General features: G+C 47.4%; 1 gene segment (V, D, J or C); it reads right to left on the bottom strand.

The window, feature by feature from the left end:
- Nucleotides 1–4,719: 4,719 nt before the first annotated feature.
- LOC150003064 (immunoglobulin heavy variable 7-4-1-like) lies at nucleotides 4,720–5,167 on the bottom strand. The segment is given in 2 exon segments: nucleotides 4,720–5,036; nucleotides 5,122–5,167. Coding segments are annotated over 2 exon segments (363 nt in total).
- Between the last annotated feature and the right edge of the window lie 7,506 nt (nucleotides 5,168–12,673).

The following is a 12,673-nucleotide window of genomic DNA, read 5'->3' as shown; positions in this document are numbered from 1 at the left end:
TATTTGTGGTTTTTTTGGGGGGGTAGTCTGCTTTGACTTCCCTCCTTTGTGGTGTAATATTCTTTATCGAAGGTCTGGGAGTTTCAGTGGTGCAGTCTCTTTGATATCCTGAGCCTGATGTTCTTGAGTTACCCTTTATGTCGTTTGTTTATGCTGTTCGGTTATATTTCAGATGTTCTTTGATAGGATCTTCCTTCTGGCTAGTTGGTTGAGAGTCACTCTATCATTTTTGTCTTGAGTTCTTTTGTGGATATGCTGTTAAAGACATAAACACGCAGTCCAGGCAGGAGACCCACACCCTCAAAAAGTATCCCCCACTCTATCCTGCTATCATTAGCCAACTAGCCCGTATTAATATAAATGTAAAGAGATTTGAGCTTTTATACTATAAGAAGAATAGATAAGAGTTGTTTTGGGGGAAGAAAAATATAATTTTTGATAGAGGGGGTGATAGATTAATAATATTTGAGACTGTGCAAACCAGTTACTAATATTTACATTGTATGTTAATAAAAATAGAAGAAAAGGATAGAAAAATACATAATATAGTAAGAAAGTGGGATTGTATTGTATTTGGGTTTATATAGTAATTATATTATATTATTTAGAGTGATAGGGGGGCTAAGCTAGACACACAAACGAATAAACAACGATTAAAGAGAAAGGATGAGAAGGAGAGGTTATATGCAACACGTTAGAGATAAAGTTTGTTATTATTGGAAGAGGAGAAGGAAAAACACTCCCCTAAAAAATCCCCAAGAAAATAGAAGAAAAGAAGAAAGAGAGAAAGAGAAGAAAATAAAAAATTTACCACACCCCCCCAAAAAAAACCCCAAAAGGGAAGAAAGAAAGGAACAAAGAAAGATAGAAAAGAAAGAATAAAGAAGAAAGAAAGAAAAAAGAGAGAAGAAAAATTGAAAAAAAAATATACCCTCCAAACACCCCCCCGAAAAATCCCAGGAAAAGAATAAAGAAAGAAGGAAAGAAAAGAAATAATTAAGAAGAAAGAACAAGGGAGAAAAAAATTGGAAAAAAAAAAAAAGCGATGTTTTTACTCCGTTTTAGCCTTGGTGTGTTGCCTTCTTTTTCTGGGTCCGCAGCTGTTCTAGTGTGGCAGGTCAGAGGTTCTTGTTTTTTGCAGGACTGGTATGCGCCCCCCGTTGCCGCTATGGTGCGCGCCCACAGTTGCCGGCACGGCGCTCTCCCTTGCTGCCCGCTGGAGCCAGTTGAGGTGCCCTTGCGCGCGAGCCCCTGTGCACTCGGGCGGCCCGAGAGTTTGCCCCGTGGTTGGAGCCCACTGCTGCCGGGTCGCGGTGGTTCCCCGTTCGCGCCAAGGTGTCCTTGCGCGCGTCCCTGCCCACGCGGGCAGCCCGAGAGCTTTCCCCGGGACCGGCTCCCGTTGTTGCTGGGCCGCAGTGGTTCCGCGTTGGCGCCGAGGTGTCCCTGCGCGCGTCCCTGCACTCGCGGGCGGCCCGAGAGCTTTCCCCGGGATTGGCGCCCACTGACCCTGGGCTGAGGTGCTTTCGCGCTCGCGCGCCGCCCCGTGCCCTCAGTCCCGCTGAGCCGAGCTCCGGGAGTTGGTCTCTCGCCTCTTAGGGCAGGGCCGGGGACACTTGTGCTCAGTGGAAGCAAGTGTCCGTGTGTCGCCGCCTCCTGCTGTTCCCGTGCTGCAGCCGCCCGCCTTCCCTCACCCGTCTGGGCAGGCATGAACAGAGCCTGCGCTAGTGGTCTGCTTTCCGGCCTGGGGCCCTGCGCCCACGGGAGCTGTCTAGGGGTATCTGTGCACAGTTCTCTGCCTGTTCAGTGGGCCCTCCCTGTGCCCGTAGGGACACTGATCTTATGTCCGTTGGGGAGTGTCCGAGGGACGCCTGGACTCACGGCCCCGTGCGCCTGGGCCAGTGAGTGAGAGCACTTCCCTATGTGCGCCCCCGCGACCCAAGGGTAGGGTTTGAGAGTGGATGAGCGCGCCTCTGCGCCTGGGCTCCTCCAGAACGGCCTACCACCCCCAAACTTTCCTCCCCTCTCCACCGTCCACTAGAGAAAAATATAAAGGAGAGTTATGTTCTCAGTTGCCCGGCAGCACGCTGTCTCCTGTCCTTCAGCGTCAATGCCACTTGGTCGAGTCCCATCTCTGCCAGCGGGCAGAGGTCCGCACTCCGCCTGACTCCTCTCCGGGGCAGCCTGTGGTCGCCAAAAATCCTTTGTGTGCTTCCCGCTGCAGCCCGGGCAGCCGCCCCAGTCAGGAATCCCGTTTCGTCCCCTTTTTCTCCGCTATCCTCACTAAACAGGTTGTTCCCAGATGGATTTTCTCTAATCCAGCAGTGCCTTGGCTCAACTCCCGCCAATGTCCAGCTGCTCACTGAGATGTTCTGTCTGCAATTAGTCCAAACTGCAGACGGGTCTCCAGAGCCTAAAACCGCAACCTCTCCTCACTCCTCCGCCATCTTACCTCCTGGTCGCAACTTTGGAAGGGAGTGGGGCTATGTTACTCCCTAATTGAAAAGCTGTTTGCTGCTATCTACCATGTGTTGGTAGCCACAGAGCCTATTACAGGTACTGCCCCCATAAAGGTGACAACAACCTATCCAATAGTATGCTGGGTATGTGGCTAGATTCACAACCCCAAAATTGGGGTGGTACAAATGCCCACACTATCAATGTGGGGTATATATTTGCAACAGCGAAGTGCCCTGTCCTCAAGCGCCCTAAATGGGGAGCTGCAACAAGCCCTGGGACCTCTAGAATAACCTGGGACACAGGAGACTGAAGGACCAATACCTTAGCTCACTGCCTCTGTGAGACCCCATAGAGAAGGTTGACACCAATACGAGAGGATGCGTTTTAAACAGATGGGACAAGTAAGTGACAGCCTGCCACTTGGAAAGCCTTAGCTTTCCATTTTATGGCAGAAACTACATGGATGGAACATGAAACAGGACAGAGTAGTCAAAGTGCAGAGTTATGAGCTGTATGGATACTCATTACCATAGAATATTCCTGTACGTGCACACACACAAATGGGTACTCATAGCTGGACCACGTATTGCGTTTTGACTTTCTGGTTGTCCACGTGGCTAGAATCTGGATGGATGGTGGCTCAAAGACCCTTGCGGGGCCAAACCATTAGGCAGACCTATGGACCTCAGAGTAGCAGAATCTGGTAACCCCGCACCATGTTACTAAACATGCTCCATTAGCCTCACCTGGAAATGATGAAGCAGATACCCTTGCTTGGGTACTGTGGCTAGAAGAAGCTCTGGATTCAGACATGGCTGCCTGGCTCCAAAGGTGACTCCTACACACAGGTAAACACATTATGTGGATGGTGGTGAAACAATGGGGATTGCCCTTCACCTATGATGCAGTTGTACAGACATGCCAATATTGTGTGGTCTGTTCAAGTACCACCTATGGGGGGGGGTTCCCCAGGAAGAAGGTTACGTAGTCTGGGCTGCATTGCCACTGGTAAAATGACTAGTGGATTTCATCAGTTCCTTACCAGTTTTGGAAGGTTTCCCATATGTTTTGACCTGTGTAGTTACTGCACCAGGTTTGTTGGTGGCATTCCCCACCAGGCACACTGATTAGCAGGCCACCAAGAGCACTGAGAAAAACTGTTTGCTACCTATGGCAGCCTGCTAATATAGAAAGTGATCAAGAAACTTATTTCACTGGACAGGTGTTATAGGCCTGGGTGAAGGTTCTGGGCCTCCAATGTAAGTTTCACATCCCATATAGCCCACAGTGTGCCAGCATCATTCAAAGGTATAATGGTCTGTTAAAAGGGGATTTATGGTAGAGACAGGCACTCTTAAGGGTTGGGCCTCATGGTTATGGACTGTGTTATGCATCCTCAGTGAATGGCCATGGAAAGGACTGCTCTTCCCCGTTGGGCCTTTGCTCCAACTAGCCACACCCCCTCATAGAATTGCAAGTACTCACTAAAGATGATATGTTGAAGCCTGGTTTTGGAAGACAGAAAAACATTATGTTGCCCATGTCAATAGCCTTGAATCCGGGCAACACAGTGTAATAGACCTGGCCTTGGGAATTTTGTGACATGAATCAATGATGCCTAGTATTAGTGGTCTCATGGGACCATGGTATTGAAGCCAACTTGATGTGTATACCTTGAGTAATAGCTACGTGGCCTCCTCAGGTCATGGTGATATACCTGAAGGGTGCAGAGGTCACAAACATCATGCAGGGAAGTTTTCTTCTATCATTATGGCCAATGCATGGCTCTCCAAGAGCCTTACATAATGACCAAACAGTAACTCTCCCGGGGAGGGAGTAAAGTTCTGGTATACAAAACTGGGAGTGACCCTATACCTGCTAAGTATTATCTCAAGATTCCTCTCTAGCATGCAACTTATCAGACTGGCAGACCTACAAATATGACACCAACCAAGATTCTCAATGATGTCTCCATGAACATCCCTCATTCAGAGGACCAGGGGGCTCCCCAAGTGCCCTCTGCACGAATCACAGTAGATAACAGGGGTCCTTACAGGGGCATCTTTCCTTCCTCTTCCTCACAGGGCATCTGGTCTCCTGGAATCTTCCCTGAGTTTCTGATCTGCCCATGGCAGCATCACTCCTGGTCTCAGATACTGACTGTGTGTGAGGAAGTCAGGAGGCCCATCGCCCTCTCATCTCCTCAGCACAGCACAGCTGGCCCATCCCTCAGGGTTTGTGACACACTCAGGATGTGGGACATCACACTGTGTATCTCGCACAGTAATACATGGCTGTGTCCTCTGACTTCAGCCCATTGATTTGCAGGTAGGCGGTGCTGACAGAAGTGTCCATGGAGAAGACAAATCGTCCTGAGAAGCCCTGGGCATACGTTGGTTTCCCAGTGTCTGTGTTGATCCAGCCCATGTACTGTAAGCCCTTCCCATGGGCCTGTTTCACCCAGTTTATACTATAGCTGGTGAAGGTATAACCAGAAGCCTTGCAGGAGACCTTCACGGAGGCCCCAGGCTTCCTCACCTCAGCCCCAGGCTGCACCAGCTGCACCTCAGAGTGGACACCTGTGGGGAGGAGGCAGGAGTGGGTGGAAATCCCTTATGACCTCCCTGGTCCCCTCCTCAACCCAGAGAGTGGGGAGCCCCTTACCTGCAGCCACTGCCACCAGGAGGAGGGCCCTCCAGCTCCAGTCCATGGTGAGGGGCTGTGCTGTCAGGACCTCTGTAGGGGAGGGTGTGGCTGTGGGTGATGCTCTCAGGGAACAGACAGACCCACATTTAACCTAGTCTACCTCTTATCATTTGCATATTTATGAAGCAGAGTCTTTCATAGCTGGATATTTGACTTCACCTGAGAGAAGGTAGGAGACTCAGGGTCCAAGTACTAATCTGCGTTATCTTATATATGTCCTCTGCCAGGTCCCTGAGCTCTGTGCAGACATAGCTCCTCACACTGAGGAACAAGCCCCCACAGGGCATGCTTTTCTTGAAAACCCATCTTTGAGTCACAGATAGACCACCTGGACCAGTTCTGGGCTTTAGTACCTGAATGTCTTATTCCTAGGATCAGGGTGTCTCCAGAACGCAGGACTGAATTAATTGAAAATGCCATCTGCCATCACTGTCTCCAGCTCCTCAACATTCAGATATAAAGAAGCCCTAGCAATTCCCCCATTGTCTGTGTTTCTCTTGTCTTATTGAATTTGATAAATGCTCTGATGGAATAGAATATTTACAGTCTCCTCAAGTCCAACACTTATTTTAGATGTTTTTTATGAAAAGAGGAAGACCCTCACCCTCAGAGGAAATCCCTCCCTAGCTCCCTCTCCATGTGCTCTGGGAGCCACATCCCTCATATCATTGGCCCCGCTCGCCCCCTGCTGCCCAGCACAGGCCCTGCAGGGGAGGGTCATGCCTGGTCTCAGAGTGCATTAACCTCTCAATGCAGACTTAAAGCTGCACCTTGACTTCAGGATACTCCCTTAGGGACACCCTGTTCTTAGACATCTCAGGACATAGAGAACTGGACTTACTAATCACCAGTGAAGCCCCTTTCCTGGAGCTGCCAGATGCACTGACTCAGCTGACACTCCTGAGTCCAGAAGCTCTCGGAGGCTCTGGGGGACTCTGATGTCCTCAAGATCCTCTGTTTGCAGGTCCTATCTGTGTATCCCCGCATGTGGACCTAATGCCACTGCACTTCTGTTGCTCAATAAATCACACACACACACACACACACACACACACACACACACACACACACACACACACAGTGATGGTTTCATGGTAATGACTCCAGGTCTCCCCTCTCCCCTGTTCCCAGCACATGGGCAGCATCCCCACTCTCACCTGAACCGAGTGAGTGACTTTGTGTAACTGTCATCACCATCCACATCCAGAAATTCTCACTTCCCCAAATTGACTCTGTGCCCATTGAGTAAGAACTCCCCACTTCCCGCTCCTGCCCCAGCCACCCCTTTCTGTGCTCTGTCTCCATGCCCTGACTGCTCCGTCTCTCACAGACATGGAAGCACAGCATCTGAGATTCTGAAAGTGACATGTTTCCCTGGGCATTGTGTCTCCAAGGCTCATATCTGTGTTCTTGCTTCTGTCCACTTTCTCTTCTTTTTAAGGGGGATGATATTTTGAGGTGAGGAAGGAGTATCTCTTGCTATTGGGTTTCCTATTCCATCTCTCTCATTTTCACAAGAATGCAGTTGCCTGTAAACAGGTGTTTTGGCTGTTTTCCTGATCAGGAAGGAGAGGGCTTGGCCCAGAGAAGGCAGACAACAGACTCAGGTGAAAGAAGTAAACACATGATCACATGACATCGACAGGAAGCACCTGTGAGCAGAGGCTGTGCTGAGGTAGGAAAACAGTAACAATTTCCATAGTGTGTCTGTCGTCCTCTGTCACAGGCTCCCATCTGTCCTGGAAGCAGCAGGGTGAGGAGAAAGGGGAGGTGGAGACACAGCCTGTGTGACAGGGACAGGGCTGATGGGGCCCTGGGTCTGACAGGGACCTGGTCCACTTACGGGTCACACCTGTCTCATCCTGGGTTCCTGGGACAGGGACACACTCTCCATCCTTGCACTGTGGCTCTGAGGAAATAAGAGACCATGACAGAAAGGAGCTTCAGGGGAATTGAGTGGTGAGGGTGACGTGAGGGTCACAGAAGAATCTCAAAGTTAGTTCCAGTCTAAGGACGTCGGCCTGAGATGCAGGAAGAGCCTGTGCGCCATGGGTGCTAGAGGCTGGACCAAGCTCATGTGGACACTCCAGTTACAAGGCCATCAGGCAGGAGGGTCACACTGGTCCCCTGCAGGCCTTCATCAGTCAAGCAGGGCCTCGGCATTAGGGAGGGTGATCTGCCTCACACAGTCCACTGATTTTTAACACCCTCATGGAAAACCCCAGGTAATATGGGGGCACGCATTGGCTATCAGCTGTCCCCTAAGTTAACTGTCACATGACCAATGTATCCCACCCTCTAAACAGACTCAGGCAGCCTATCCCCACATCATCCTCAATAGCCCCTTCACAATCCACCATCAGATTAATGTGCTGAATGAGGAATCCGTGAAAATGATGAAGCTCACGGGGATGCCTCAGTGTGTGTGTTAACAACAAAGGCTTCAGTAAAACTCCAAAGTAATTCCTGGGTTCACACCTTACAGCTCACAGTGCAAATGTGACTGCACAGCCTTGAGAACAGCTCCATGCAGGACGTCCACTTAAGCTCTCAGGTCCTCCAGGAGCTGCAATCCTTGGAAGGAGGCAGCTGAATCATGAACTTTGATACAATGAGAAATATTTCAGACAGGGGAGACTATGACTCAAGATGTCCCACCAAGACCCCTGTCTAATCCCTGGTGTGTTCTCACCTGCTTGCTCATAATCCAGGATTGCTGTGCACCCCAGTCAATGCATGACAACTTCCCTTTCCCTTATTATTGCAGTTGTTGGGTGAACTCAGCAGTCTGAATCCAGGCTTTGATGCCGGACGTCTGGGAGCTTTCGTGCCTAACCCTCCTGTATCCACGTCTGCCCTCAGCTGGACACACTGATAAGAAAGCCTGGGTGATTGCTCCTTTAACCCTCGTGGGACAGTCAGTCCACACAAGTCCTTGCCCAACACGAGAACACTCACTGGCGCTCACCCTCTGACCACAACAAGCCCTGAGCCAGGCTCCTGGCCCAGCTCTTGGAAGCCACTTCACTCATGCAGAAGAGGACAGTCCCACCCTCCCAAAACATTGGCCATGTCAGAACTGAGCTCCACCTGATACCTTGGTGTGTGGGAATCATCAGATTCAACCTCTGAAGTTAATTACGGTAGGAGCCTCTGTGGGTTTGCACAGAGGCCTCAGTGTCTGGCGCTGTGTGCAGGGCACTGGGACAATGACCACCACCACTGGTTCCTTTTTTTCCATTAGGTTTGACCTCTGCTCTGCTACCTAATGGCAGGTGAGTCCTGGGAGCTGCCATTTGTTGCTGAGTTGTCTGTCCTGTTGCTGCCTGATTCTGATGCAGGAGGAGGCTGCCTGATTCTGATGCAGGAGGAGATGCAGGAGCAAATATGAGATGAAGAGTAAACCCCAGACACTCACAGGAACTGAGGTCTTAGCCTCCGCCTGCACCTGCTCCTGGGGTGGATGCTCTGATCTCTGGATCCAGAGCGCCACCTAGTGTTGGTTTGGCCCCAGCAAGTCAGCCCCCTGACTGCTACAGGGAGGTTAGTGTTGGCTCAGGCTGACTCCCCCTCACTGTGTCTCTCACACAGTAATACACGGCCGTGCCCTCGGTGGTCACAGAGCTCAGCTGCAGGGAGAACTGATTCTTGAACGTGTCTCTGGAGATGGAGGTGCGGCTCTTGAGGGTCAGGCTGTATTAAGTGCTTCCATTATATCTTATGCTCCCCATCCACTCCAGCCTCCTCGCTTGGGGGCTGGCGGATCCAGTGCCAGCAGTAACCACTGGTGATGGAGTAACCAGAGACAGCGCAGGCGAGGGAGAGGGTCTGCGAGGGCTTCTCCAGTCCTGGGCCCGACTCCTGCAGCTGCACCTGGGACAGGACGCCTGGGACAGGACACCTGGGACAAAGAGAATCAGTCCCTGTCATTCAAGGGCAGTCACCACCATCCCATAGACCCGTGTCTGACATCTGAGACTCTCACCCTGGAGGGTTGTCAGCAGACACATGAGGAAACCCAGCAGTCCCATCTTCTAGAGCACAGCTCTGCCTTCCCCAGAGACCTCAGCTCCATGTGAGGAGAGAGCTGGGAGCCCCCACAGCCCTGGAGCTGGGAGAGAAATTTGCATGTGGGTTAGCCTTTCCATATAAGTGGAAAGGGACTGAGGTCAGGCATCCTGGTCATTCTGGGACCTCGGGGGGCATTTCTATCCTTGAACTCACTCACCATGTAAATCAGGGATAGGGGATCTCCTGGTTTATGGGAAAAAGTTGAATCCGTTCAAAGGACAGCCTGAGATTTCTGAGCATAAGAAGAAATGGTGGAATAGAAGAGCCTGTGACACTTAAATTCTCATGCATCTTTCCCACAGATTTAAACAGGTTTATTAGCATTTTCTCAGGCAGTTTCTGAATTTCACACTCTATTTTATTTACAATTTCCAAATTTTTACATAAATATTTAATATACAAATAATATTTATGTTAGTGTATAAAATAAAAACTAAACCCTGCCACTTTAATATAGTATTGTCTATATTTATGAGGTCATTTTTATTGCTGTAATTACCTCCCAGTCCCCGGCATGTGTGACGTTCTTCATTCTTGATGTTGGAAATTCTGTAATCGTGTCTACTACTCCCTCTGTAATCTCTTGTGTTACACAAGCCCAGGGCTCATTGCTGTAACATAAGACTAGTTACATCAGAAGCAATCAGGGATTCCATTGAATCTATAAATTGCTTTGGGTAGTATGAACATTTTTAAATTAATTAATTTATTTATTTTTATAACAATAAAAAATAGCAATTCTCCCCTCTCAGACTTAAGACCCTTTACAATCTTGTAAAGGACAATGGGAGAAGGTCTCGTGCTTCTCTAGCTGCTTCAAGCTGAACATGGTCGTCGTCCTACCTACCCTTGGGTCCAGAAATCCCTAACAAGAGTGGGAGTGTGGAGGAGAGGGTGGCCTCCCCACATGGGGAAGGATCGTGCAGACTCCAGGTCAGTTGGCTGTCCCCAGACAACGACGTGCTTGTTTAACAGGCTGGCATCCTTGTTGTGTTAGACAATCACTCAGGTAATATCACAGGCTTATGTCCTCTGGTTCTATTTTGCTCGTTTGTTTGTGTTGTTCATTAGTCTCTTGTGTTAGGTGAAATCATATGGTATTTTTCTTTCGTTGCCTGGTTTATTTCACTAGACATAATTCTCTCTAGTTCCATACATGTTGTTGCAAATGGCAGGAGTTCCTTCTTTCTTTCTGCTATATAGTATTACATTGTGTAGATGTACCACAGGTTTTTGATCCACTCATCTACTGATGGGCACTTAGGCTGCTTCCAGCACTTGTCTATTATAAATAGTGCTACTATGAACATAGGGGTGCATAGGTTCTTTTGAATTGGGGTTTCAGTATTCTTCAGATATAATCCTAGCAATGAAATTGCTGGTTCAAAAGGCAGTTCCGTTTTTAGTTTTTTGAGGAAATTCCTTAGTTTTTTCCATAGTGGCTGCACCAGTCTGCATTCCCACCAACAGTGCAGTAGGGTTCCTGTTTCTCCACATCCTCCCAGCACTCGTTGTTTGTTGATTTGTTGATGATGGCCATTCTGACAGGTGTAAGGTGGTATCTCATTGTGGTTTTTATTTGCATCTCTCTGATGGCTAGTGATGAGCATTTTTCCATATGCCTTTAGACCCTCTGTATGTCCTCCTTGGAGAAGTGTTTGTTCAGGTCCTTGGCACATTTTTTTTTATTGGGTTGCTTGTCTTCTTGCTGTTGAGTCATATAAGCTCTTTATATATTTTGGAGATCAGTCCCCTGTCTGAGGTATCATTGGCCAACATGTTTTCCCATATGGTTGGTTCCCTTTTCATCTTGCTGGTGTTTTCTTTTGCTGAGCAGAAACTCTTTAGTTTGATGTAGTTCCATTTGTTTATTTTTCCTTTATTTCCCTTGCCTTAGGAGATGTATTGGTGAAAATATTGCTGCGTGGGATATCTGAAAAGTTCCTGCCTATATTTTCCTCTAGGACTCTTATGGTGTCACGGCTTACCTTTAAATCTTTGATCCATCTTGAGTTTATTCTGGTGTACAGTGTAAGTTGGTGGTCTAGTTTCATTTTTTTGCATGTCCCTGTCCAGTTCTCCCAACACCATTTGTTGAAGAGGCTCTTCTCACTCCATTTGATGTTCTTTCCCCCTTTGTCAAATATTAGTTGACCATGTAGACCTGGGTTTATTTCTGGGCTCTCTGTTCTCTTCTATTAACCTATATGCCTGTTCTTATGCCAGTACCAGGCTGTTTTGATTACAGTGGCTTAGTACTATAGTTTGATGTCAGGCATTGTGATTTCTCCTGCTGTATTCTTCTGTCTCAGGATTGCTGTGGCTATATGAGGTCTTTTTTGGTTCCATATACATTTTGAAGTATTTTTTCTAAGTCTGTAAAATGTGTCATTGGTGTTTTGGTAGTGATTGTGTTGAATCTATCAATTGTTTTGGGTAGTATGGACATTTAAATTATGTTGATTCTTTCCATTTATGAACATGGTATATGATTTCCTTTATTTCTATCTTCCTTTATTTCTTTCATTGGTGCTATGTTGTTTTCTGAGTACAGGTCTTTTCTGTCTTTGGTTAAGTTTATCACTAGCGACTTTATTTTTCTTGTTGCTACAGTAAATGGGATTTTTTTCTCTAGTTTCTATCTCTGATTTTTTATTGTTGGTGTACAGAAATGCATTCAATTTCTGAATATTGACTTTGTACGCTGCTTTTTTGCCAAATTCACTTATTACATCGAGTAGTTTTTTAGTGGAGTCTACAGTGTTTCCTGTGTGCACTATTATGTCATCTGCAAATAATGACAGTTTTACTTCCTCTTTTCCAACTTGGATGCCTTTTACTTCTTCTTCTTTTTTGTCTGATTGGTGTGGCGAGAACTTCCAAGACCATGTTGAATAGGAGTGGAGAGAGTAGACATCCTTGTCTTGTTCCCGATGTCAGGGGGAATGCTTTCAGTTTTTTCCCATTGAGTCTGTTGTTGGCTTCAGGTTTTTTGTATATGGCCTTTATTATATTGAGGTATGCTCCCTCTATTCCTATTTTGCTGAGTGTTTTTATCATAAAGGGGTGTCGTACTTTATCAAATGCCTTTTCAACATCTATTAATATGATCATATGCTTTTTCTATTTCATTTAGTTTATGTGGTGTATTACATTTATTGATTTGCAAATATTAAACCATCCTTGCATCTCTGGAATGAATCACAATTGATCGTGTTGTATGATCTTTTTAATATGTTGCTGGATTCGGTTTGCCAATATTTTGTTGAAGATTTTAGCATCTATGTACCTCAACGATATTGGCCTGTAGTTTTCTTTCTTTGTTTTTTCTTGACCTGGTTTTGGAATTAGAGTAATATTGACTTCATAGAAAGAGGTTGGGAGTCTTTCCTCTTCTTGGAGTTTTTGAAATAGTTTGAAAAGGGTAGGCATTCGTTCT

Source organism: Furipterus horrens, unplaced genomic scaffold (assembly GCF_987537825.1).
Source record: "Furipterus horrens unplaced genomic scaffold, mFurHor1.1.pri manual_scaffold_8, whole genome shotgun sequence".
Taxonomy (NCBI): Eukaryota; Metazoa; Chordata; class Mammalia; order Chiroptera; family Furipteridae; genus Furipterus; species Furipterus horrens.
Note: the sequence above shows the minus strand (reverse complement) of the source record. Positions and strands in the feature narration are given on the sequence as shown.